At 45.8% G+C, this 27,276-nt stretch overlaps 8 protein-coding genes across 8 annotated transcripts; 4 read left to right on the top strand and 4 right to left on the bottom strand.

The window, feature by feature from the left end:
• Positions 1-528: 528 nt before the first annotated feature.
• Positions 529-897, bottom strand: TGAM01_v205931 (hypothetical protein; the record flags this gene model as incomplete). Its single annotated transcript, XM_018802976.1, has 2 exons — positions 529-560; positions 624-897. 2 exons carry the CDS (start codon positions 895-897, stop codon positions 529-531), a joined length of 306 nt encoding a protein of 101 aa, XP_018663742.1.
• A 2,213-nt stretch (positions 898-3,110) lies between these two features.
• TGAM01_v205930 (hypothetical protein) lies at positions 3,111-3,477 on the bottom strand (the record flags this gene model as incomplete). Its single annotated transcript, XM_024549754.1, has 2 exons — positions 3,111-3,363; positions 3,425-3,477. 2 exons carry the CDS (start codon positions 3,475-3,477, stop codon positions 3,111-3,113), a joined length of 306 nt encoding a protein of 101 aa, XP_024405513.1.
• Positions 3,478-4,568: 1,091 nt separating this feature from the next.
• Positions 4,569-5,087, bottom strand: TGAM01_v205929 (hypothetical protein; the record flags this gene model as incomplete). Its single annotated transcript, XM_018802977.1, has 1 exon — positions 4,569-5,087. The coding sequence occupies one exon, from the start codon at positions 5,085-5,087 to the stop codon at positions 4,569-4,571; it is 519 nt and encodes a 172-aa protein (XP_018663743.1).
• A 1,686-nt stretch (positions 5,088-6,773) lies between these two features.
• On the bottom strand, positions 6,774-8,562 carry TGAM01_v205928 (hypothetical protein; the record flags this gene model as incomplete). The annotated part of the gene is made up of 2 exons (XM_018802978.1): positions 6,774-7,577; positions 7,639-8,562. The coding sequence occupies 2 exons, from the start codon at positions 8,560-8,562 to the stop codon at positions 6,774-6,776; spliced, it is 1,728 nt and encodes a 575-aa protein (XP_018663744.1).
• Positions 8,563-9,591: 1,029 nt separating this feature from the next.
• TGAM01_v205927 (hypothetical protein) lies at positions 9,592-10,633 on the top strand (the record flags this gene model as incomplete). The annotated part of the gene is made up of 3 exons (XM_024549753.1): positions 9,592-9,649; positions 9,945-10,286; positions 10,341-10,633. The coding sequence occupies 3 exons, from the start codon at positions 9,592-9,594 to the stop codon at positions 10,631-10,633; spliced, it is 693 nt and encodes a 230-aa protein (XP_024405512.1).
• A 375-nt stretch (positions 10,634-11,008) lies between these two features.
• Positions 11,009-12,084, top strand: TGAM01_v205926 (hypothetical protein; the record flags this gene model as incomplete). The annotated part of the gene is made up of 3 exons (XM_024549752.1): positions 11,009-11,414; positions 11,506-11,816; positions 11,875-12,084. 3 exons carry the CDS (start codon positions 11,009-11,011, stop codon positions 12,082-12,084), a joined length of 927 nt encoding a protein of 308 aa, XP_024405511.1.
• Positions 12,085-16,413: 4,329 nt separating this feature from the next.
• On the top strand, positions 16,414-22,107 carry TGAM01_v205925 (fatty acid synthase alpha subunit; the record flags this gene model as incomplete). Its single annotated transcript, XM_024549751.1, has 4 exons — positions 16,414-16,960; positions 17,023-21,024; positions 21,142-21,938; positions 21,997-22,107. 4 exons carry the CDS (start codon positions 16,414-16,416, stop codon positions 22,105-22,107), a joined length of 5,457 nt encoding a protein of 1,818 aa, XP_024405510.1.
• Positions 22,108-24,291: 2,184 nt separating this feature from the next.
• On the top strand, positions 24,292-25,494 carry TGAM01_v205924 (hypothetical protein; the record flags this gene model as incomplete). Its single annotated transcript, XM_018802981.1, has 1 exon — positions 24,292-25,494. One exon carries the CDS (start codon positions 24,292-24,294, stop codon positions 25,492-25,494), a length of 1,203 nt encoding a protein of 400 aa, XP_018663747.1.
• Between the last annotated feature and the right edge of the window lie 1,782 nt (positions 25,495-27,276).

Genomic DNA, 27,276 nt, shown 5'->3' with positions numbered 1-27,276 from the left:
AGTGAGCGGTATTTAATTATCTCTATGAGGCTTGAACCAGCGACTCTTCAGCAATGGAATTAGAAAACCGCACCGTTGGATTCCTTAACAGAGATGTGAAAAGACTTAGGACGAACTGTCGTTGACGTGTTTTACAGCTGGGTGCCAACTATACTTTTATCTGCTCAAGTTGCTACGTCAGGCATCTCGGCACATGGCCACAGCTAGTTGTTCACGAAAAGAGGCCCACCCCACTTCCACAGATCTAATTCGTATTTAGTAGGCACTATAGGCGATGCAGATATGCTCTTCACAATCATGGAGTGGCATTGATACCTGTTATCATTTCAAATGCTATATAGGCCAGCTCAGGCGATACAAGTAGCTTCCGCCATGAAGGTCGCCTGAGCAGATTGCTATTCTGATCGAACAGGAATAACTTTGGCTCTGACCTTATCTTCAGACAGCGATTCAAATACAATTTGCCCACACTCTTCCTCTCACTCTACAACGCAAAAGGGGACTCAATTTATACTTATTCGTCTCCCATTACGTTTCAGTATCCCATGCCGTGTCAGCTTCTACACAGTTTAGTAATTAGACGCAGTTTCTCATAGAACGAATTGCGACGGCTGTATGCCTACCTTTGAGGATCTTGGGAGAAGGTATGTCCTTCCTCGCCTCTTTCTTCAACTTGTAATTCGATTGGAATCTTGCATCTCGGTCCTCCACTTTGGCAAAGTCTAGCTGCCCATCGGCGATGTAGCTAGTCATGAGTTTCGGCTCTCCAAGCGGCAGCTTATCGCCCCGATCGATCTGCCAGAAGTGGTATGTTTTGCCATAGAGCGTGATTATTTGCTCCATTTCTCTCTTCTCTGCTAGTTCCCAAGCTGCTTGAGGGACAAATCGATTCGGCATTATAAGCATTCCAGATTTAACCTCATAGACGTGGGAGTGCCATAGCCGTCGCTCATCCTGTGGTAACGATTCATACAGCCTCGGCGTAATCATATACTCTACGCCTATGATTCGTGCATCGGGCTCCGGGGAATCGTATATAAGGCATTGACGTACTTCATCATCTATTCAAGGGTCAATCTTCTGCATAACTTTACTACTGTGACTTTTTGTACCTATGTGGCTGCAATAGTGATTTGCTTCCACAGCTCGTTTGGGATCGTCAGCATATGCGTGGAATGCGTTTAGATGGGCGCATATGTTTTTGACCGGTTTGAAGTCCTACATCAGTTTAGCTGAGGCTTTTGTATGAGTTGATCAGTGAAATGGTACTTGTGTGAGTGAGGCTGCGCCCGCCAATACTTTGGTCTCACTGGGTAACACCTCACTAGGCGCACTATTATGACCTGCGTCTGAATCCATATTCGAAATGAGATGGTTAAGAGCTTAAAACAACAATTTCTGGGCTTTGAGTCTGTGACTTGCTTTTTGAAAAAAAAAATGTGGCATTAAACACATATCATATATGGGATGCCTGGTGGAAGCTGAATGAGATATCCATGACGTTGGTGCATCATCACCACGGCCGGCGAGCAGCGGCTACGTGGGGCCATTACTCAACTCGTCATCCATTGCGTAGAAAATATACAGTATCTGTTTATCGCCTTTACACTTTATCATATTATTTAGAATATTATGGAGACTTTCGTTGGAGAGCTATGTCGAGCACAGAGGCAAATCTCCGTACGATCGGGAAGTGGCGACAACCCATTTCAGTCGTAAGGAGCTTCTAGCTAAACCAGCGAATCGCTGGAACTATCGACAACTTGTTGCCGCGATGCTTGCGTTATCTTCTGCACGTAATTCAACATGATCAAGGTCAAACATTCTTTTTTTTTTGCTGGCTGTCTTGTTAGTTGTAGCCGATCCGTTACTAAAAGCGCTGATGCTTACTGGAAAGGTTGTGAGTATTGATTAGTAGAGCTGCTAGTGGTGCCCGTCGTCGTGGGCTTTGGGTCACCTTGCGCGGTCGAATTGTTCCCCTTGTCAACCACAAACTGTATAACATCAGGCTCGAATGTTACAAGATCGTGGTCGTATATTATAATACAATTGTCCAAGTCGCAATAACAATCCGTTTTTGCGCACCGGCATCCTATAAGGTCAATATACTAGTCGCATATCGTCGTGATGGACCGAAGGAAGTCCTGACTAAAGCTCAAGCTAATGTACATAATAATTCAATTGGTACGAAATCGGTTTTGAACGTCAATAGGCAAGCAGAGATCTTCAATATCTGGAATTAACAATTGGTTCACAAATGCGTAAATTGTCATCGCTTCGTTGCGGTATGCTACCCAGCCATTTATAACTAGACATTGCGGCCATAATCCGAGCTTCATAGTATTTGAGATGTATAACTACTCATACACTTGTCTGCAACACCTAACCATTCCATGCAGGCTGTATACACCTGACGTGAATTTACAAGACTTTCGCCCAATAAAAATCGGGCGTCAACTGCTTCTTGTATGAACAGTTGTAACTTGGCAACGCCAAAGCTTCTTTCCTCGATCTCCAGAGGCAAATTCACCGCTGGTAGCAATATACCCATTGCTAACATCGCTGTCTCATAGTTTGCCAGATACAAATAGATCAAAGAATCGTCGGACGCAAATCTATCTGGCGACCTAGGCATGAGGCGTAACCAGCTGCGAATGGGGAACATAATTGATAGCTGGTCCTCGAGCGAGTAATGCCGCCCAGACAAGGTACGAACATTATGAAGGAAGTTGAGAAGCTCTCTTGCGGCACTTTCAAGTTCACCGTCCAGCTTGCACTTACAGAAGCTACGGATGGACTTGGCCACTGACTCCAGCAGCGTGTAAATTTCCTCCGTTAGCCGCGGAGGGCCGTCTGAAGACGTTTCGTTTTGTAGCTTCTCTAAGACAGAATGCTGTGCCTGCATTCTATGAAGTGGCTTTTGGTTCCCCGTCGTAGTATCCTGATGGAGCTGGGCGTCGATAGACTGGTTAATAATAGCTCAGGACTAGCAGCTATGGCTGCTGAGATTTGTCAACTTACAGAAAGTTTTCCTTTGAGATAACTACTGTATTCGCGTCTAATACTCTGCAGTTAATACGTACCCGAATGTCCCATATCGTTTGTATTGCTTACGGGTTAGGGCTATACCACGCCATCAATATAGACGATGCGATGAGGCCCTGTGAGATTTCTTCTCGATACTCACAGCTTTGATGACTTAAATTTTGCATTTCTTCAACCATTCCATGAATTGCAAGTGCCCGATAGTGACCCTCCAGCGGGACTATATGAGATGACTTCGTTGCTGTTCTTAAGTGGGCCGCGCTAATGCCACATAAACAGTGCCTCAAATATTCATATTTGCCTGCCATGGCAAGAAATCTGAAAATTTTAAATTCCATCAATATGAGTATGACAGGCTGGAAAATTATGTCTTATTCACCTTGAGAACTGACTAATACCCACAGAAAAGCCGCGTTCTGTAACTAGTATCATGTCTTTTCGAATGGCGCAAAGGTGATACAGTAGAATCTTTTCGTCAGGCAGCAGCGGATTTGGCCAGCCGAACTGAGATATCGCCAGGGGATAATCCAGCGACAACGGTACGACTGTGGCCTCCGAAGATGAAAACCATGCGCTATCAGTTCTTGGCAGTCTAGCTTGCGAGACGGTTTGCAGAGTTGTACCATAGCTACAGCTGACGGGCTGACCACGTCTGAGACATAGTCTTTGACACTGAGTACTGTCAACTTGGTAAGATGTCATTGTCAATTACGGGATTCCGGGATGCCGAACCATTGTGGCTTGAGTTCATCGCATTTAATCCTTCTCTTCCGGCAGATAATACAGCCACTTCGAACCTTCCGATGCGTCTGCTTCATCGAGTCTTGGTGGTGTCGTAAAATCTAGGATTGCAATGGAACAGAGAAGAACTCGAAGGTTGAATTCGATAAACACCTTGAAAAGAAGTAAAGCTCTTCGTTCTACGAGGTACACTCACCTATACTGGCGCAGCTTTTCTACTGATATACGCAGCCGTGTAATCGCAAATGCCGAGGCTGCTTAGCCCCATCCGCTTTTTCCCCCCTGTGGGTGGAACGCACAGCGGATCAGTCCACGCTTCGCAGTTCCCGAATTTCTAGCCTATACAGGCCGGGCGCTGTTTCGATCCACTGGACTTCCCATGGAGAGCGCAACGCCACAGCACTATAAATCACCAGACAGCACTATAAACCAGAGGTACAGCGGTATAGTTCAAGATCCACGCTACCATTCAAAGCCCTCTCTTCAACTTACAGCGAAAGACCCCCGCGGTCGAGAAATTATAAATCTGTGTAAAATGAGAGCGGTTTTATGTGAATAGTTTTGAACATACAGCGACTGGCACTAGTCAAGAGCTAGGCGGCAACCTGAATGCCGAATTGTTGTTATTTGGCGGTAAACTAACCAATCGATCGCTGCCAAGTGATATCTGTATCTGTTTGGTACCAGAGACAAGGGCCTCAGCTTGATCGACGCTTCATCTACCCATTGTTCCTTTTCTTCCTACCCTGTTCCCACTATGTGTAACTGTGACCATTACTCTTCTAGACACTCTCGAACTCTTCAATTACGACTCCCTCAGCCTTGGCTGCCGCCCGCATGAGGCCAACATCATAATAGCATCGAAGCCCCCGAATCTGCAAGCCATCCGTGCCCTCGCCTTCTGTCGCTGGCCCAATTTCGTATACAAACACCTGCGGCACGCGTGTGATAGAGGAATCATTGTTACTGTGTAAGCCCCGCACATACTCCATATGCAAAGTGTGCGTGCCTGCAGCATCAGAAACAACAGTGAGCGTGTAGAACTGCTCTATTGGATTGGCTCGAAAGGCACCGTACATCTGCTTGTAAAAGGCCCAGATGCGATCACGCCCCATAAAGGATGCCCCGTGTGGCAGATTTATATAGGCTTCGCGTGTATAGTATGCTTCTGCAGGGGTGGTTGCGAGATCTTGAAAGTCTTTCCCGTATTTGGCGTAGAAAGCTAGGACGGGATGCAAGCCAGGCAAGGAGGACAGAGAGATGGGGGCGGAAAGGGAGAGAGTTGTCGTGTCTGCAGCCATGTCTGCGGCTTTACAAGCAGTAGATTGCTCTGGTAAGCAAAATATAGTATTACGCAAAGCGTAAGCTCGAGTGCCGAATTATCCGAGTTTTTGTTCGTGTGTAAATATGCTGATCTGAGTTTAATCTTAAATTCATATCAGTATATGATTCCCGATAAGTCGACAGTGATAGTTTAATTGAGCGTAGTAACTAGGAAGCGTAACAATAACAGAATGCTTACAGATACTCCTAGTGTGAGCGTGATGTCTCAATCGTCCGTTATGTTGGCAGTCATTGCTTTATAGCCGATAGTGGTGACTGAACTTGACGCTGATCCTTTGGTCGCGCAATGCCGAATAAAAGCCCACAACGCTTGTTTATCAAAATCTAGCCTATCCACACGCCATATTCACGGCGTCCTGACTGCATACAGCATGGGCAAGATACAGAGAAGCGTTGATGCACAACTGCCAGATCCGTCGCGATTTCTTCGTTGGGACAACATGCTCCACTTGTTACTTGGCGCCGAGCGGACCGACCCGCTCCAAGGCAAACCAGTGCCTCGGCGCCGGCTTGTGGATCCTAAGCTGCCGATGCAAGACAAGTCAATCCAACACGATGAAGTAAATCTGCGTTTGGAGCATAAACCCCTCAAGCGCCTCCAGTACCATTGCCGAAGTCATATTTGCGGATATTCCGAGTGTTTCATTTTCCCTTTGTCAGCTAGCAGCTTCCGTGTTGCGGGCGTTTACCCCCTTACTGGGGAAAGAAATCTTCTCAGTGCGCTTCTTTAATCGCTTCTAGGATGCCCCCAAACGCGAGATCAGTTGCATCATTCGCCGATAATGTTGTGGACCAAGACGTTTTAAGAGTATTGTAGATGGAAGTAACACTCATAAAAAAGATTGTAGATAGCAAATAGTGATGTAAAATTGTAGGCTCAGTATCGTATTATTTGAAGAGAAGTACTGCTCCAGGGAACGCAGATTCCTTGTCTGCCTGCGCTATGAACTTCCTGTAAGATTATATTCATGAAGCGCATTAAGGCTCTAATTCTATCAAAGCAAGATATATTACGCCCTGCTCATATATACAACAGGATTCGATGCACCTGTAACAATGAACTCTCCACTGGGCGAAGAGCGCTATGAACTTACCGTACGAACCTGCATGATACTACTTGACACTATCTGCACTCGAATAATCACTTACATATGGCATATTTTGGTTGAATCTTGTGGCTACCATTCTAAATACTGGAGACTTCGTCATCTGATAAGTCTCAGCCACTCCCTGTTTATTCCTGGGTGTTGCAGAGTGGAACATCTCGGCAGTGGATTAGTGGCATAAACTACCAAATGACCCGCGTCAGTCACCCATTTACTGCCTACCTACCTATGTATAGAAACCCACCCCCCGCCACGTCGTTCATGCACACGCTAACCCAAAAACTAAATTGATGGGTGCATTCCGCCTCTTCCAGATCTTCTAGAAAGACTTTGCTCAGATGGAGACAAACGGGCCTAAGCCATAGCGCATTATTGATATCAGAGAGAAAACCTCCGTTGGTCATCAACATACAATTGGGAGTTATAAGCTTGAATTAAATGACAAGTTTGACTTATTGACAATTTATTCAAAGTATTCTAATGATATAAACGCGAAATTGTATGGTTCACTCTGAAGTTGCCTGCTCATCCTTGGATTTAATTGAAGACAGCCGTCTCGTTAAAGCAGAATGGTACTGGGGGTGAAGTCCACGTAGGAGTCGAATCCCTATCCAGAGGATTCGTGTATTGCACAATAGGTGCCAAGATACGCAAATCCTTGCCATAGACGCTATCTTTGAAGTGGGTATAGAATTCTTCATTCCTCGTGTACGAGTTACCGCTGCGCTCAGCGTATCTGTCCCAGCTTCGGGCAATGGCATAATACAGCTCGATGACATGGAGATCGCTTGTCATCGGCTCAAATTGGAACCTATCTTGTATGCGCTTGACGATGTCTGGCTGGTACAGACCGACCCATGACTGCAGAGTAGCGGCATTGTAACCCGTCAAGCTCGAGCAACCTGACCAACTGCCACCGTAGCGGGCCCGATCTCTCAGCATGCTCATGACGTTGACTGCGGAGAGGATGCCTGTAGACATGTCGCTAATTGGAAGTGAAGGAAGGACGCCTTGGCCATCAGGAAAGCCGTATGACTTGCCGATAACATAAGAACTGCCCGCTGCAGCGTCAGCGATCTGTTGCCATCCTGGACGCTCAGCGTAGTAACCGTCGGGGCCATAGCAGTTTTCGTCTAGATAGACAACGCCACGCTTGCGAGCAGAGGCCAGCTTCAAAGCCAACGACCTGCCAAATCCGCGTCTTTCAAGTGATCCTAGTCTATAGCCCTGGATGATGACGTCGGCGTCAGCTACCAAAGACTCAAGAGTCTCTTTATCCTTGTCTTTCTTGAGGTCGAGGTCGATGGAACGTTTCCCCGCCATGAGTGTGACTTGCGCAGGCTGTGAATGCTCGTTAGAATAGTCTTCCTATCAGTAATGATGATGTCAGAGGTGCACTCACTGTAAAGTCTGGGAGACGGCTGCTATTCACGCGAATAACGTCGGCTCCCATTGCCGCCAAGATTGTGCCGCAGGCTGGTGCAGCGATGACCCTTGCTAACTCCAGCACCTTAACGCCAGCAAGAGGCCTTGCATCTGGATTTTCCTGTGCCGTGGGGAATGCAACTGGGGGGATATTCTCTGTAAACTGGACTTTGCTGTAGTCGACGAGTGGGTGTCGAGCGAGCGAGCGACCCATCGTGGTGTCCAGCCAACTCGCGGGCGAGTGCACAATAGATCCTGGGAAACCTCGACTTAACATAAGCTGCTCGAGGTCGCTTGCAGTGTATGTCTGGGTAACTTTCTTAATATGTTCGTATGCCTCATCTCCAGATGCAAAAGTGGCGTTTGGGTCAACGCCAATGGATCGGAGAATCGGTTCTGGGCCCAAGCTACCGTGGAGCTGAAACCAAACGCCAGGAGTAGCAGTTGGATAGATGGCCTGGGATCGCAACTTGACAGGAGTTCCGAGGGCACCGTGATCAAACGCTTTCACCGCAGGATTTTTGAGAATCTGTGGTCCGTCGGATCCATCAATGTGTACTAGAGCAGGTGTCGCGGGGAACATGCCAGCGGCATCAGTGTTGACCGTAGTCTCGCCAGATGTCTTGAATCCACGAAGCTGCAGAATTTCGTGACCGACGATGCCCGCCAATCCATGAAGAGCTGCAACGAAAGCCTGAGACTTGATGGGTCCTGGTATGCAGGGAAGCTCATCGCCGACAAACTTCACTCCATCAATAAGAGATTGATCAGTGGTGAAGCCGGGCGTCTTCTTTGCAAGCTCTACAAGTAGCCTCTTGCTTTCCACAGGTACCGAAGTAAAAGCCGTATCGGTGAATGATCCGGGGCCATACACCCCCTCGACTCTGTCTTGAGCAGCCATGATAGAAATTCAGGTGAAGGGTGAGATGATGCAACTAAAGATGTAACAAAGGTAGCAAAGACTAAATATCTTGGGCGTTTGCGAAGGACTATAGTATCCGAATCGAATCGATGGATGATTTAAACGGGAAGAGGAGATATTGGAAAGTAAAGGCTATTTATAATTTTCTCCTTAAAGGTCCTTATAATGCAGAGTATCACCAGCCAGAATAGCATTCATCACACCCACGAGCCTCGGCTGAAGTAAGCTACATGAACGTGTTAGAAGAGCCGGAGTTCGGACTGTCCTGATCTGAGGAAACATTGTCGTGTAACGGGTATAGGGATGTACGAATCGATGTCCATTATGAGTAATGTGGGGTATGGCTCTGAAAGGTGCGTTGCATGAACGAGCAATTGAGCGAAAATATAGACCGCATTGGGTAAGACCCAAGCCGTCCGCACCTTTGCATGGATCGTCCGGAATGCGCGTGTTTGATTTATTCCAACTCTCACGAAGCATCATAGAGTGAAGCATTTCGGTAAGTGGGGTAAGATCTGCCCCGAGGCCGCGGCAACGCCAGATTCAACTCCTCGGCCGGAGAGGGCGCGATTGGCTATTCAGACTCACCTTTGACGTTTCGCACAAAATTAGAGCAGCGGCTTGTGTGGGGTTAGATGCATGAACGAGTTTACTAGAGAGCGGATTGCTCGGATCCAACCGGTGACGGTTTAGAAGAAGAAATTGAAGATTTGTAGAATTGCACCTGGTTCGTAGTACAGTAGCGACATGCCCACCAATGCGGCTGGCGACGGGAACTCCGCTCATCGTGGTGGGCTATACTGCCGGTAGTTTATGGACCAGCCAAGTAAAAGCGGTGGTCTACTATCTAGGTATACACATACAATTCGTATATAAATGGTAATGGTTACTGACCACGGTCCGTTAGGCTTTGTGCGAGCACTAGAGTAGTCTGTTAATCGTCTGAGCTGGCAGCCTTCTCACTGTGCTGGTACCATTTTAATTTATTTATTTATTTTCATCGCTATCATGTCGATTCGGACAGTAGGCGTGGTTGGAACCGGGGTGATTGGAGCATCTTGGACCGGTTTGTTCTTGGCTCATGGCTTAAAGGTCATTGTGTCCGACCCTGCGCCGGGGGCCGAACGAGGGCTTGCAGATTATCTTCACAGTATCTGGCCAACCTTGGAGAAGCAGAAGAGATCTCCCCACGCGGCACTGACCAACTATCGCTTCGTGGGAGCTAATTTCAAGGATCATTTTGCCGACGTTGACTTTGTCCAAGAGGTACATTATCCAGAGCTGTTGCTATCGGTGCATTACGCTAACACATGAATAGAATGCACCAGAACGACTCGAGCTGAAGACCAAATTATTTGCAGAACTTGATGCGGCGACCCGTCCGGATGTGGTGATTGCCTCTTCGTCATCCGGAATACCTAGTTCTCGATTCATATCAGAATGTGCGATCAATCCTACCCGCGTGCTTATCGGACATCCTTTCAACCCTCCACATTTAATGCCACTTGTCGAAGTGGTCCCTCACCCCAAGACAGCAGCTTCAGTCACAGAGGCGGCTAAATCTTTCTATAAATCGCTGGACCGAACTCCCGTGCACATTCGTGAAGAGCTACCAGGGTTCGCCGCCAACCGTCTCCAGGTAGCGCTTCTCAATGAAGCTTACAGCCTTGTAAGCCGTGGCATCATCTCGGCTGAAGATTTAGGTAAGTGTAGCATTCGACGATTACCCAGAGACCAATAATTAATATGGAAACCAGATACGTGTGTGACTAATAGTCTTGGGCCACGATGGGCCGCCACCGGTCCCCTTCTATCCAACGCGATGGGAGGCGGAGGCGGTATCGACGGCTTGAAACACGCTTTGGAACACCTCGGTCCGGCATCTCGATCTTGGCTTGAGGATATGAAAGCTCATGAATTCACATGGACGCCCCAAGAGCTTGACGCACTGAGTGCAAGTGTATCTGAAGAGCTACGCGGAAAGGATACCAAAGACCTAGAACGAAAACGGGATAACCTGCTCGTTGAGATCCTCAGTCTAAAGAAGTAAATATACGGCTAACAATATGCTTCTACATTTACAGTTAACACTTATTTTCCCACCTATTATTTCCTGTACTGTGTAGAGCTATACTGTGTAGAGCTAGGACGGAGCGTTGGCTGCCCATGTCATAGCCGCCCTATCATAGGCGTTATCGCTTCAGCTAAATGCTGGAAATGCTAGCCAACTTTTAGTACAATACATAGGCAATATACGTAAGCAAACAGCGTCGAGCCCCATTCTTTGCGCAAAGGGAGGCAAAAGGGAGACTAGAGCTTGCAATGGTTTAAATAGCAATCGCCACCCGCCTAGTTGGGAAAAATACAGAGACAGCACCCACTTGTAAAAAAGAATCTGAACCACACCTTCTAAGATTGCGAAACAATGTCAAAGCCAACGCGAGGTGCAGCTATGAGCTGCAGCTCAAAAAGCCGGCCTGCTACAGCGTTACAGTTTATCAATATTGTAAAGCCAGCCGACACCGCCGACGTTCAGAAAAAGAGCACAATCCGTTCCCATGCAGCTAAACAGGGCTGCCTTCGTAAACGGAAGAGTGGCCTGGAGATCCGGCCATATCAGCCTCCGACATTCCTAGCTCCATCCAAAGGGACAAACACCAAGGAAATCTGTAACTCAGGCCTCGACCACAAAGCTGAGGAGATGACTAGAGACAAAAGATCACAGACGTGGCCCTTTAATCCGAGGCATGTAATGGTGTATAATCGAATGAATCCATTTGAAAGCTATCCGAGAAAATTGAATGATATTGAACACTTTCTCATTGATCACTGTGAGTTACTTTGGCAGACTTGAAGGGTTATTCTTAAGCGCTTCAAGCATGCATTGCTTTCTACATGTACAAGAGTAGTAACTTGCCTTAGATGTAATGTACGTGGTTGATAACGCTTATAAGAACTGGGAAAATGGTCCTGAATGCACCTTGAAAGATTTTATTTGGCATAAGAAAATGCATTTTATTCCATGGGCCCTTTTAACTAAAGACCTTTTGGAATCTATACTTTTCATTGCTTGCTATAGTTTATCCACCCTTTATCCTGAGATTAATTTCTGGAATATATTACGGCTCAAATACAAGGGTAAGTGTATCAAGGCGGTTAGAGATGCAATATTGCGAGAACCGCCTATCAGTGATGATATAATTGCCTTGGCTCTGGCGTTAGTCGCAGAAGCGGTTCGTTGTCCTTTATTGCATTCTTTTGACTGAAGCTTACAAATTAACAAAACTGCAGTTCTTGTCTGGGGATCCGGAGGGTTATGTATTACACGCCAAAGGAGTGATCAAAATGAATGGTGAATTGGATCGGGGCCTAGGCCAAGGCCCAGGCGGATGCTTGGGGTACTTCTTGCGTTGGATGGTGTACAATCCAAGGACTGATGGGTATGCACATCAAGTAATATTCTCAAGTACCAAACAGCTACTAGGGATACAATGTACCTAGAGAATCAACACTCTATCTCATACGTATGGTGTTTTTCTGCGAATCTCCCGATTAGATTTTATTAAATGTGTTCCTCGGCAGGTCTTGTTTTGGCTATCCTTGCTGATAGGGCTGGGTGTTGTTGCTGTCAGCTTCCGGTAGATCTTGACTGTATTTGGCTATTACGTAGCTCAACTAACTTCACTTTGAGCTGATAAAAGCCAACACAAAATCTAGGTGTTGAGTTATTTATTCTCAGCCGTTCAAGAGGCAGACACAACATTGGGGCATAGCCTCGTTCCAACTTAAAATAAATCACGCGATAAGTATTGAGTCGGACTATCCAGCAGCTCTACATTTACGGAGCAAACCAGCTTGCCGTACAAAGACAGAGGAAATAAAAAAATCACTCGCGCTTAGCTGAGAGCCGAGTTAGTTGTTCCAATTATAATTCCCGATTCGATAGATATTAAATTTTTTCGCTACTATGAACTACCGTCGCACGTGTTTCAGCACTCGTGTTTCTAACAGCTGAGTCCGTAGCACATTGCTCTATAGTAGTCCACTGCTCCATATTATCAGGCATGTTGCCAGGCATGTTGCCATGACGAGAACTGAACGCCGCAGGCAATCCAACAACAGCCATGCTCTCATGCCACTGGTAAAATCAAGGCTCTAGCATCGGTCTCTTCATAAATAGTCGTTCTTTCTTCATTGCCAACGTAGCTAGAAGGCAAATAAGCCCATACGCAATATTTAGAACGTAAACTGAACGCATTGCCTCTGTAATAGCGCCAACTGCCTCTGCAGCTAAATGCGAGTCAAGGCTTTTCAGCAGCGAACTCTGTAGACCGGCGACGGCTCCTTGGATTTGCGCGTTCGTGAATCCATGCCCACTAAGAGCGAATGCCAAATTTCGAACTGCCAAAGTTTGGAATATTTGTCCACTCATTAGTAGAGCCAGCAAGCTGCTACTAATTTGCCAAAAGTTTTGTGCTGAGATGCTGCGTTGGACATCAATATCAGGCCACCCCTTCGAAGCGATTTTGATGCCAGCTATTGCATACCCTGCTTGAGAACTTAACCCGCTGCCAACGGTTAGCAAAATGCTATAACCGTAGATTTTGGCTGGAGCAGTATTGACGTGGACCGTGTACATAAGCCCACCACCTGCGCTAATGAATATTGCCGATGTCGCATACAGCAGCCAGCTTAACTCGGTATTAGTTGGAAAAATCTTGTGTAGTCAAGACTAATAAAACATACTAGTAATTGATCCTGGGTAACAATGCTCCTGATAGTAGGCTTGTTGTTACAAAGACCAGAACAAAAGGGAGTAAGCGCACTGCTGCTTTGATAGCAGAGTCTCCATGAACAAATTGGAAGTACAATGGGATATAATAAAGAGGAACAAAGATGTTTGCGATAGTTACTGCAGTCTGTATGTTTAGAAGTGTGAGAGTGCCATTTTGAATGATATGCGGAGGCGGGAAAAGGCGCTTTTCCACTGTCATGAACGGATAGAATCTTTGTTGAACCACAGTAGCGGCGCTTAGTACGCCGAAAAAGACACAAAATGTAATAGTTCGATAATCTCGCCACGGCCAAATGTTGCCCCCGTTGGTCAGAACAAATGATATACAAACTGTGGCGCCTGTACTAAGAACCCACCCAAACCAGTCGAATGATGCAACAGCTCGTATCGGGCTCACTTTTGCTGAGTTGGATGACTTGACTGACGGAAGGTAAAGAATATAGATTGGTGCACAGAGTGCAGCGATCACACTACCAAACGGCATCGATGAGCTCCTGGGATGATGAGCAAAAAGAGACGGTATTTACTCACAGGTTTATATAAAAAGCCCATCGCCAAGTTGCAGTGCTTTGGGAGAAAGCGCCTCCAACAACAGGTCCGAGTATGGCTCCAACACCCCATACAAGGCCAATACCTGACATATAACGTCCTCGCTCCTGGCTGGAGGTAAGAACTGTCAAATAGTTGAGTGTGCTTTGCAGCGTTAGCCCCAAGAGCGACGGCGAATTTTTTGCTGCCAAGGAAGAAACTGTACCCGATATAGATTCCTGAACCCCCAATTCCGGCCACTACCCCTTCCAACTATGAGTGCATCCATGGTTGGTGCGGCACCACAAATTATTGATCCGATTTCAAAAAATGACACTGATCCAATGAAAATATATTTAACATCGAAAGTCGTGTAGAAAGTAGCGCTTTGGCATATGTTAGTCCTTCAAGGAGAAATTCATGTGGCGTGAATAATGCATGTGCTCACACAGGGAAAATTGAGCAGACCGAGCCGAGTAAAAATCCGCTCCCAACCCAAGCTAGTCGATCAACACTGTCAAATTGTACGATGATGGTAGCTTGAACATCTGCCGCGATGGTCATGTCTAATCCATACATCAAGCAGCTGACATATATCGAAACGCAAACGACGGCCCATGTTATTCCATGTATCCCTCGTGGAGAAGTAGTTGCGACGAGTCCGTCAATGTCGGTCAGAATTGAAGCATTCGCTGTCTCTTCATCACGGTTGGAAATTTGGGCAAGATCCTTAGCATGGTCGGCTACTACTGAGTTCAGGATCGACATCTTGAAGACAAGCTTCATAAAGATGTAATGTTTGTATGTGATCGTAGTTGCAAAGGAATAGATCCCGACCATTAATGCTTGGTTTATATTCGAATCTGTACCTTGAAAAGAACCTTTCAACGCAGCAAATTAATCAGCCAACCATCCACTTCGCCCTTTTGTTCATTGTTTGCATCTGCAAAATGTTCCTTGGTGGCCTCAAGCATCTTGACCAATTTCAGTAGAAGAGAAGCTTTGAGTTGTTGAGGCTTGCTAGATCTACCCCCAAGTGGACGCACTGCGCAGGCGAAAGTGGCCCCGACTAAAGCGGCTAGCAACTAAGATAGTGAGATCCTAACGATGAGCTTAATATTCGTTCTTAAAAGGAAGGAAGCGTTGTCTTAATGCAGCTAAATCCGCTTACTAATATCCCAACAAACTGCCTCTTGGGTAAAGGAACGAGTTTTACACAACACAAGCATCTACTGTGTTAGTTTTCAGTTCACTAAATAGAGGCAATATAGCTGATAGAGATTGTTAGAAATGCTTTAATTAAAGAGATGACTATGGTAAGACATTTGAAGGAAAATAGAATAAAGTCTTCCAGAGTAGCATAAATAATAACTGTCAGTGATTCATCTTTGTTATAGCCGGAAATAGTTTCCCCTGGCTGATGACAAGGTGTTATGAAGTGGTAATTCACTATTATTGCGAGATAAATGCTAAAAAATACGGATTGAAGTATATAGACTTGGATATAACTGTGGTTTTACTTATAATAAAGGCCGGTGAAGGTTACTTTACATAGAACGAAATGTAACAAAATAACAATGTAGATGCTTATGGGGTGTGGTTAGCACTATGAGAATTAAATAATCAGAGGATTAGAATGCTGGCTTTATCAAATATAGCATGTGGGTATTATTCATGCTGCTGTTTCATTGGGAATGGCCTAGGTTATAGCGGCTGGCACGAGGTACGAGTACTTGCGGCATGGTAGCTCCTGGAGTCATATCCCCGGTAACTGAAAAAAAATTCTCTGTGAATCCTGAGTTACACTGCAATCATTGTCTGGGTGGTGACAGAAGGTATAGAACAACTGCTGAATAACAAATGCTGACTCTCTAGCAGGGGAGTCAATACTACTCCCCAGTCATTCTATTCTATACCCAGTTATTATATATATGGTGGAGAATATGGTGGAGTGGCCTCTCCTTCTTCATTTCAAGTGATGAGCATTCCCCAACGCTTTGCTGGATTTAGGTACCTAGCTGGGCAAAGGCGACGCAGTGAGATTGACGCAGCAGTTGGTAGAAAATGCAAAAAGGTGGTGAACGTTATTAACTTAATTCAGGTTTATACTGTACCTAGATCTGCGGGGTTTAAAGCGCCGCAAATGGAGCTTATTTAGTCTACCTAGGTATCCATCTACTTCCTCTCTGTCTATACTTTCCTAAGTTGACCTAGGTATCCTTCCATCCAAAAATTTCAGGCTTCCTTTCCTCCGATTAGTTCAGAGTCCACGATTTGTTCTCAACATTCAACATTTCCTGTTCTTCCATGGATTGTTGAGAAAAGATAAACCTTCTACAAATGGACATACTTATTGCTGGAGAGGTATCAATAGGAATTATCAGCATAGTCGATCCTTATATCGCTCCGAGTAGCCATATCCAAAAGAGTTTCGATCCAAATCTCCATTTGTTCTTTATCATTCATACTTTCAGCTATCCGCACACTGAATCATCTGGATTCTCAATATGATGAAGCCCGAAGTCGAACAGGAGCTCGCTCACACTTTACTCGTCGAACTCCTGGCTTATCAATTTGCCTCGCCTGTGAGATGGATCGAGACTCAAGATGTCATCCTGGATGATAAAATGACTCAACGCGTTGTAGAGGTTGGCCCAGCCGCAACGCTTGGCAACATGGCCAAACATACTCTGGCTGCCAAATATGAGTCATACGATGCTGCTAAATCAGTCCAAAGACAGATTCTACACTTCGACAAAGACATGAAAGAGATTTACTACAGCACTGATGCTGCAGAGACTGAGCTAGATGTGCCCGTCGCTTCGATTAGTGAAGCTGAGGCTTCCGCAACCGGTGCCAAAATCGTTACCCCTGCATCAGCCGTACCTGTACTTGCTGCGACACCATCTCTACTTCAACAAAGACAAAAAGTACAAATACCCGACACCTCTATCCAGGCTATAGATATCGTGAGATCTCTAGTTGCCCAGAAACTAAAAAAGTCCACCTCGGGATTTCCGTCAGCAAAGCTGTTAAAGATCTCGTTGGTGGTGAGTATTCAGCTTTGGACATTTTCATATGGCTTTACCACTCATACTAATCCTGAAATAATCTAGGTAAATCTACTCTTCAAAACGAAATTGTCGGCGATCTGAATAAAGAGTTTGGCTCTATCCCAGAAAAGTCCGAAGAAACCCCCCTAGACGAACTTAGTGCCGCTATTCAAACCACGTTTGATGGCAATCTAGGCAAACAGTCGCAGGCTCTAATCGCTCGATTTATTTCCTCCAAGATGCCAGGAGGATTCAATATTACAACTGCTAAAAAGTATCTGGAAACACGATGGGGGCTTGCCTCTGGTCGTCAAGATGGCGTTCTCTTATTGGCAATCACTATGGAACCGCCATCTCGTCTTGGATCTGAATCTGATGCGAAAGTTTTCCTGGATGGTGTTACACAGAGTTATGCCAACAACATGGGATTAAACTTGAATGAGTTCACTGCATCTGAGCCTACTGCTGCCTTTAGTGGCAACAACATACAGATGGATCCCGCCGCTATCGACGCTCTTACTAGCCAGCAACGGGCTTTATTCAAACAACAGTTGGAAGTTCTCGCGCGATATCTTAAAATTGACTTGCGGTCTGGGGACAAATCACTTATCAATGCCGAGAAGTCAAACCAGATCCTTCGGTCGCAGCTTGATCTTTGGCTGGTTGAGCATGGCGATGTCTACGCTTCAGGCATTAAGCCTCTATTTAATCCTCTCAGAGTTCGGTCTTATAATTCCTCGTGGAATTGGGCTCGACAAGAAGTACTTACTATATATTACGATGTTATATTCGGCCGGCTTGAAACTGTTGATCAAGACACTATCAGCCGGTGCATCCGCGTTATGAATCGCGCCAATCCTACACTACTAGAATATATGCAGTACCATATCGACAACTGTCCCAGAGAGCGCGGCGAAACTTATCAACTTGCTAAGGAACTCGGCACTCAGCTCATTGAGAGTTGCAAGAGAGTTCTGAACGGGCTACCCATCTATAAAGATCTCTCAACCTTAACCAGGCCTACTACGACAATTAACGCTCGTGGTGACATAAAGTATGAGGAAGTGGCTCGCCCTAGTTGCTCCAAGTTACAACAATATGTCCAACAGATGGCCGAGGGTAGCAGTACGCGGAATGATGTGAGCAATGAAAAGGCACAGATCAATCTGTCCTGTATCTATAAACTCCTCAATCTTCAGTACAAGATGTTGACTCCAACTCCTGAAGTCGAAGAACTCTACCACGAAGTTATCCAATCTCTTGCATTAGATGACACGAGTGCCAATGACGCTATCAGAAACTCTACTACTAAGACTGGAAGCCACTCCATTGCAAATACCAAGACTATTCCCTACATACACATAAGACAGAAAGGGAAAAGTGGGTGGGACTACAACGAAAAGCTTACTAAATACTACTTGGATTGCCTTGAGCAAGCAGCTGAATTTGGAATTAACTTCAGTGAAAAATACGTCCTTATGACCGGAGTAGGTGTTGGATCAATTGGTGTTGAAATCCTGAAAGGATTACTTAGCGGTGGGGCGAAAGTCATCATAACAACAAGTCAATTTTCTCGGGAGACTACGGAGAACTACCAGTCTATATATACCCAATATGGTTCCCGGGGATCCCAATTGGTAGTTGTACCTTTCAACCAAGGCAGTGTACAAGATGTCAACGCCCTGATCCAATATATATACGACCCCAAGGGGTTGAACTGGGACCTCGATCTTGTTGTACCATTTGCTGCTGTTTCAGAAAACGGCCGTCAGATTGATAACATTGATTCAAAATCTGAACTAGCCCATCGCATTATGCTCACCAATCTTCTGCGACTTTTGGGCTGCATTAAGACGGAAAAGTCCAAGCGCGATATTAAGACTCGACCAGCCCAAGTCATTCTACCGCTATCTCCGAATCATGGAACATTTGGCAACGACGGCTTATACGCGGAGTCTAAACTTGCGCTAGAGACTCTTTTCTCTAAATGGCATGCTGAGGACTGGAGCAGCTATCTTACTATCTGCGGCGCTAGCATTGGTTGGACTCGTGGAACTGGGCTTATGAGCGCAAATAATATCACGGCAATGGGAATCGAAGAGCGCGGCGTTCGCACCTTTTCGACTCAGGAGATGGCTTTTAACCTTCTCGGGCTCATGTCACCTACGATCGTCGATATTTGTCAGAATGAGCCCATATTTGCCGATCTTAATGGCGGTCTTCAGTCCATTGCTGACTTAAAGGGCGTTATAAATGTTATTCGCAAGGATATTGAAGACACTGTCAATATTCGCAGTGCTGTGGCCAAGGAGACCTCTATTGAGTACAATGTTACCAATGGCATGAACTCAGAGGTCCTGTATAAACAGAAAATTATTAAGCCACGCGCAAATGTGAGACTAGAGTTTCCACCCCTACCTGACTGGGAAAGCAATCTTTCACATTTGAATGAAAGCCTCGGTGGCATGGTTGACCTAGAAAAGGTTGTTGTTGTTACCGGCCTTGCTGAAATTGGTCCTTGGGGTAATTCACGCACCCGATGGGAAATTGAAGCTCATGGTGAGCTTTCACTTGAGGGATGCGTTGAAATGGCTTGGATTATGGGTCTGATCAAACAGTATAATGGCGTGATAAAAACAACAGGCCAACTTTACTCTGGGTGGGTGGATAGCAAGACTGGGGAGCCGGTGGAAGATCAAGATGTTAAGGGGAAATATGAAAGACTCATACTTGAACATTCTGGAATTCGGTTAATTGAACCAGAACTTTTTGGCGGATACGATCCTCATAAAAAGCAGCTGCTCCATGAGATTATTATTGAAGAAGATCTCGATCCCTTTGAGGCATCTCAGGAAACGGCTGAGGCATTCAAGCGCGAGCATGGAGATAATGTGGACATCTTCAAGATACCTGACAGTAACGAGTATACTGTTTACATAAAGAAGGGCGCGTCGCTGTGGATTCCTAAAGCCGTCCGATTCGATCGCCTTGTTGCCGGCCAGATTCCGACTGGCTGGGACGCCAGGAAATACGGTATTTCTGAGGATATTATTTCTCAGGTTGATCCAGTTACTCTCTTCGTCCTTGTCAACACAGTTGAGGCTTTGCTCTCCGCCGGAATCACTGATCCGTATGAATTTTATAAATATGTTCATATATCAGAGGTCGGCAATTGCATAGGATCGGGCTTTGGCGGCACTGCAGCTCTACGGGGAATACACAAGGACAGATTTCAAGATAAGCCTGTTCAAAATGACATCCTTCAGGAAGCATTTATAAATACCATGAGTGCATGGGTAAATATGCTATTAATGTCCTCTTCCGGACCAATCAAAACTCCTGTTGGCGCTTGTGCTACAGCATTGGAATCTGTTGACATAGGCTATGAAACCATTACACAAGGAAAAGCACGTGTTTGCTTTGTTGGCGGATTTGATGACTTTGGCGAAGAGGGCTCTTATGAATTCGCGAACATGGGAGCGACAAGTAATTCCGTTGATGAATTAGCTCGCGGCCGAACTCCCAAAGAGATGTCTCGACCGACAACAACGACACGAAATGGATTCGTAGAATCCCAAGGCTGCGGCATTCAAGTTATAATGACTGCTAAGCTTGCGTTGGAAATGGGTGTTCCAATTTATGGAGTTTTGGCTCTTACATCAGTTGCTTCTGATAAGATTGGTCGTTCGGTGCCTGCGCCCGGCCAAGGCGTATTAACTACGGCTCGCGAGACTGCTGGTATACACTCATCGCCTCTTCTGGATATCAACTATCGTCGCCGCCAAGTTCAATTTCGTAGGAGGCAAATCAAGCAGTGGCAAGAAAGTGAAATGGAAAGCCTAATAGAGGAGGCGAGCGTCATGACGTCCCAGGTTGACGACATTACAGCCTATATTGCCGACCGTATCCATCACATTGAGAAAGAAGCTACGAGGCAGAAGAATGAAATGCTTCGTAGTTTGGGAAATCATTTCTGGTACAATGACCACAGTATCGCACCTCTACGCGGTGCTCTTGCTACCTGGGGCCTCAGTATCGACGATCTCGGAGTCGCTTCATTCCACGGTACATCAACTAAAGCGAATGATAAAAACGAGTCTTCAGTTATCTAACAACAACTTGAGCATTTGGGTCGTACAAAGGGCAACGCGATACTTGGAATCTTCCAAAAATATCTTACAGGCCATCCTAAAGGTCCCGCGGGTGCTTGGATGATGAACGGCGCCTTACAGGTTCTAAACACAGGCTTAGTCCCTGGTAACCGTAACGCCGATAACGTTGACAAGGCACTGGAAGATTTTGATCTTATTCTCTACCCAAACCGGAGCATCCAAACAGACGGTATTAAGGCGTTCTCCGTAGCGTCTTTTGGTTTTGGCCAGAAAGGCACTCAGGCGATTGGCGTGCACCCAAAATATCTATTCGCCACTCTCGATCAATGCACTTACGCCAATTACTGCGCTAAAGTCAAGGAACGTTATAAGAAGGCGAATCGTTATTTCTATGACAGCATGGTCAACAATACGCTTTTTGTTTCTAAGGACAGCCCGCCATACACAGAAGAGCAACTTAGCTCTGTTCTCCTTAACCCTGATGCTCGTGTTAGTATGGACAAGAACACCTCTCAATTCACATATCCAAGCAATTTCGCGCAGCTAGCGAGTGAGAAGAACAAGATTCGCAAAGCGATCATCTTACAAGCCGAAGCTCTGATGCGAAGCATCAATACCGCTAGTCACGTTGGTATTGACGTCGAGGATTTCACTGCCATCAATATTGAGAATTTGCGCGAATGCAATTTTACCTCATCGGAGATTAAGCGCTGCAGAACCCCCTCCAACTCACAGAACAAATTCGTGGAATATTGGAGTGCGAAGAAAGCTGTGTTCAAGTCACTCAAATTTGCCAGTAAAGAGACCAGTGCTTCTCTCAAAGATATCGAGATAGTAAAGAATGAGTGCGGTACCCAAAAAGTTGTCGTAAGTCTTCCTAGAAAAACATGATTTTGCAGGCTTGAGTCTTAACGATCCCACCTAGCTTAACGGAGATATAGCTATTGCAGCAAAACGGGCTGGTATAAAAGGGGTTGATATTGTTATTTCGACCTCAGAAAGTCAGGTTGTTGCTGTTGCTGTCGCATCATTGTAGGTCCCAGTTACAGTCACATGCAAAAAGAAAATACATTAGCTTTAACTTTGCTTTCAATAGGTGAATAACTTATGTTTGCTTAATAAAGATAACATGCAGCTTTGTAGTATTAACGCTGGTGAAGCTGTTGGGGACCGCTTGCCCTAACATGCCCAGAAGGCAGGAGGCCCTCATAACGGACTACACGTACATACCTACCGTAACTACTACACCCCCATATGTAGTTTAGATATGAATCAAGCCTTTTTACACCACTTCCGCGTGCCCTGCATTCGACACCATAGGTCACGCTACAGGACATGGCTCCGATCCCCTGAACATCTCCTTGTCCCACGACATGGTAGCAATTGCAAGCGTGGTCACGACCGACAATAACTATCGTAAATGGAGCATTTGACCACAGCACCAAGTAGAAGAGGCCCGTCAAAACATGACAAGCAAACAGCTTCTTTGACTTTTCGAACTGCGTCTATATACTGCGATTCTTTGGAAATGGCGCCAAATCAAATCATCCAACACAAAGAGCTTATTGAAGCTGGCAAAAAAGTATATGCCGCACAAATTCGGAATGTTGAGCTGAAATGGGCTGTCATAACACCTTTGCCTACTATGGAGCCTTTTCACCATACAAGAAGCGACGCCCCAACTAAGCCAGACTAAAACCATAGATACAAACAGCAAAACGCTACCTTCTCTTTTGCCAACAAAAATCTCGGAACAGACGCTAATATGAGATTTTCTGAAGCTCTTGCAACATGGGTTTTCCTGCCATTGGCTCCCAAGATGGTGCGCAGTTAGACGGAGTTGGCTCGGCAAGTGACTGGTATGGGATATGTGACCGAGTTGTCGATTTACAGGTATCGTCTTGCAGTGTAATCTGGAATTACCAAAGCGGCAATTTTTGGGGGTACATCAAAGCATCAACAGACACTGCGTTCGACTATAGCGACTGTTGGTCAGCTGTGGAAAATATTGTCGAGCAGTGCCCCGAAGATCAAAGTGGCTGGTGGGGTTACAACGGCCAGTTTTACCAAATTGCAGCAAGCAACGTCCAGAATAATCCTGGCCCAGCTATAAGTTGTTGAATTGGCAAAGGGTTTGTAGGGTGATTGAGTTATCATAATTCACTTTACAACTGCAGTAGAAGGCACACTAAGAACATGGATGGACCGATGCAATGTCTAGGAAGAGGGTTGGCTTTGGAAATGAAAGTCTGAGTGAACAGTGTCTTGTATATGCTTTCCTACTCTTTTTTTACAATAGCAAATATAACCAACGGATAGCATAGCATTAAAGTTTGGACTAACAATCTATCTATCTATCTCCACATATGACATTGCTTCGAACTATGACATGGCGTGTTTCTATGTCTTCATATATAGAGACTTTAGAAACGTTTTGTAGTGGTCTTCTCTCCGATATCTCTCTTTCATGCCAGTACCGAGATTTCTATATCCTCTGATCGTATTGTAAGCAGAGCAAGTCAATACCACAACCAAAACTGCGCGTTGTGAAGAAATGTTCACTCTATGCCTAGGAGGCAACTTAATATCGTGACGCGCCAAGTGGTGGAGTCTCCATATCTCGATTCCTTAAGGCACCAGCAGGCATTATAGAGAATCTAAATGAAATTGGCGTTCAAGTTTTGGCAAAGAGGAATTGCCGATATGTCGGGTCGGGCAATTACCTTACTGCTAGGCAGCTTTAATGACCTTCATTTGCTTTTAGCTATTAGAAGTGGAGGCAAAAGGCACTCTGAGGCCACTATTTGAAAGAATGGCTTGATTTCGAACCTCCGATGGTTAGTAGATGTTTACTGTGTGGCTGAGCGACTTTTTGTACGAACACAGCCAATTCTCCACTGTAGTCGTGCTCGTCATCTTGGCGACGCGTAACAGGTGAAGTCAAAACTTGTCACCTGGCAGTCAATCTCAGGTGGTCTCGATGTATATTGCGCAGAAATCTCAATTCTAACCGCTCCTAATTTCATTATTCCATCCATATCTACCCTTCATACCCGTTATTCTCTTGGATTATAACGCCCAAACATTGCGATATGCCCTTGACAGGACCATTTTCCACATTAGCTTCGCCAATACCTCCAACAACATACAAACTCGTCTACAAGCTTTATTCGAAAGATCTTAAGCTGCTTTTACGCTACTATAACGACAATTTCTGAATATGGATCAGAAGTTTAAGCTGGTAGCTCCTCGTGCTAGGTTGACTGAGGATTATGGAGATCCGATTGAGGAGATACTCTTTGGCTCTGGGTGGGATCGCGGCATTAGAATCAGATCATCCCATACGGCTGAACGTCTCGTTGACCTGCTTGCCGTTCCTGTTGTGCACAAGGGCGACCGAAAGCCTGCATCAGTGGAACCTCAAAGCACACCATGCGCCCATAGCCAAGATCAAGGCCGCGATACGTTAGTGGCTGGAACCATCAAACGCGAAGCTAGTGTCAAGATTTCGAAAAGCTATTCTCTGAAGGAGGCAAACCAGGAAGACGAGACGGAATATTTCCGATCGACCACACTGTCTAATCTTGCTACGGAACTCATTCTAGGTATAATGAGCCATATTGGCGATATTGAAGACATCGTCAGCTTAGGATTGGCCAATAAGCGCCTATGCAGTATTGCTCAAGCAGAGCTGCGATCCTATTTTCCCCAATATTTTGCACCATGGGCCAACGAAAACATTGTATGCGTGGGAGATTACTCGGCTAAAGATGACTTTCCACCGGGGCTTTTCTCGAATACAGAATTGGAAGCCTTGCAGCACGAGGAAATTGCCACTTTTGACGAGGAAGAAGCAGAATGGAGAATCGCAAGTCTGAATAGGCTCTATGACTTTACCCAACCCGGTTTATCGCATATTCAGGAACAGCCAATGGAAGTTTTGTCTTGGAAGACCTGGCGACTGAGGGATTCTTCTGGGAGACCAAAGAGCGTCAGAGACCCCGCGATGGACTCTCTCATCAAATCGTGTGACATCTACCGCGACTATTTCCCCACGGATCAACCATGGATTCTTCGAAACCTTACTATTAAGCAGTTTGTTCGCGCAGAAGCTATCGCCTTGAAACCCGAATTCATCAAAGGTCCGCGTATTATCGGCCTGGGTTTTGGCGAAGTCCTCCTCTCGCGAATCTCTTGGACAGCAGCAGCCTTGGAAATAGATGATCCAACCACCATACGCAGAGGAATATGGGCGGGACACTGTTTCGACATCACAACGCTTACCAGACATGAAAGAAAGACTACTGGTGACGCAGAGTGGACTGACGTAAGTGATGAAGTTGTAACGGAAATTGCTACTATTTGGGAGAGTTACTTCGGCGCCAACTGGCGTGAGACACTCTGTCGGATATTTGAAGCTTGAAACGTGGACAGTATACATGGAGAATGAGCATGAATATCAAGTCACCTGGACTAGAGTTATTATGAGCAATATTTGGCAGAGTATAGAGTAGCGTTAGCTGTGGTATAAGTTTTCCTACAATAGAAGTCATCATATAGATCAGTTGTACAACTGCCTGTAGCCATCGAAATGACGGTTAGTAAGCTACTAGTCTATAATCTCGTAGATGATTTATCTTAGTATTAGTGAAATCACAGTGTTTACCCTTCACAAAGCTATTAGCGATACGTCCTCTTTGAGGCTGTGTGATTTTCTGAAAAGTCTTCTACTTATTTTGCTACCTGTTGGCCGTAGTAATATCGCGAGATTTTATTCTGCTTTCAATTCAAACATACGATAAATGTCCCTAAATGCTCGTTCAAAAAGATCTTCTACATTTCATGTCAATCAAAGAACCAATTTGTATATTTTCGCTTTCAGCTACTGAGTCCCCAGCTGCACCGCACCATCCCGTGTGTTTGTATTTACTGAGTTTCCGGCCTCAGTATTGGTGAGCAGCAGGAACTGTGGAGGCCAAGGAAGCAATGCACTGTTCACGGCGTACCTTTGCACAAGACATGCATGTACGAGGGTTTGGTGAGGGCATCGTAATGAGTATTTATAACTTACGTTCTGGCGAGTTGTACGCAATTGAGGCGATGCTAAGCACCCGATCATCATAGGAAATGCATGCGGTGAAGGCGGCATTGCAGCTGGCGATGAATTACGAGCGATTGTACTGGGCGTGCACGCGAAGGGCTTTGGCATTGGAAAGCCAGTGATGACTCACGCGACCCGTATTGCCTTGGACAGTTTAAATAGATGTGGATATCGTGGCCGTGATTGCTGCTCAACTGCAGAAAAAAAACTCGGCGTACCGCCCATACAAAGTACCTACTAGTATCTATCTCTATTACAAGGACCTTTGACCGATAAATAGGTACCTAACCTTGGAAGCTTAAACTTTGTTGTTCTAATGTATGACTTCGTCATCATACGCGTGTATTCCTTATTTAGCCACAACCTTAATCTTTGTTTACATATACATGCTAATCCCTCGTCTTTATCTCTCTCTTCTTCCTTGCTCTTGATCAGTCTCTATCCCGCCCGCCTCTTGTTGCCCCTTCTTTTGTCTCCTATCATTTACAAACACGCTCGCTTCTTTGGCCCTCTTCATGACCATCGAGATCTTCACTCTCGTAGATCCTCAGAGCCGCTCTGATAGGCATCAAGTCGACCGAGCTCAAAGGGGAGCAACATCAGGGACCAGTGTTGGCCACTGAAAGGCGGAAATACTGCAGCAGTATGGGACCTTCGGACTACATTCGCTAATCAATCAGTAGGACTACCACCAATATGCACGCAACGACTTGGATGTCCAACATCGGCTCCATTGCCACTATCTTCATCGCCATCGCCTCACTTTCCTTCACCATATACGTCTATCGAAACAAAAGGCGCCTGGCCCGACGGCAGGCGCCTCCGCCTCTGCTACCAGTTAGCGAGGCGGAATGGACGATGGTGAGGGAAAATGTGGTGTTGTTGATGAAGGAGCGGCAGGGGGTGCCGGTGCAGGGGCAGGTAGGTGTGGCCTTGGGAGGTGGAATAGGAGTATTGAGTGCTGCTATTCCCGAATTCTCTCGCCTTAACAAACAACGAGAGCAACGGGAGCAAGTTGGTGGCGACGAAGCACAGTTGGTGATAGGGAATGGCTGCTTTCTTCTGCCAGAGTCGGTCTAGGCTTCTCTTCGGCTCCACGGGAAG

The sequence above is a fragment of the Trichoderma gamsii genome (assembly GCF_001481775.2).
Source record: "Trichoderma gamsii strain T6085 chromosome Unknown Scaffold_19.2, whole genome shotgun sequence".
Taxonomy (NCBI): Eukaryota; Fungi; Ascomycota; class Sordariomycetes; order Hypocreales; family Hypocreaceae; genus Trichoderma; species Trichoderma gamsii.
The sequence above is the reverse complement of the archived record's forward strand: the minus strand, read 5'-3'. Positions and strand labels throughout refer to the sequence as shown.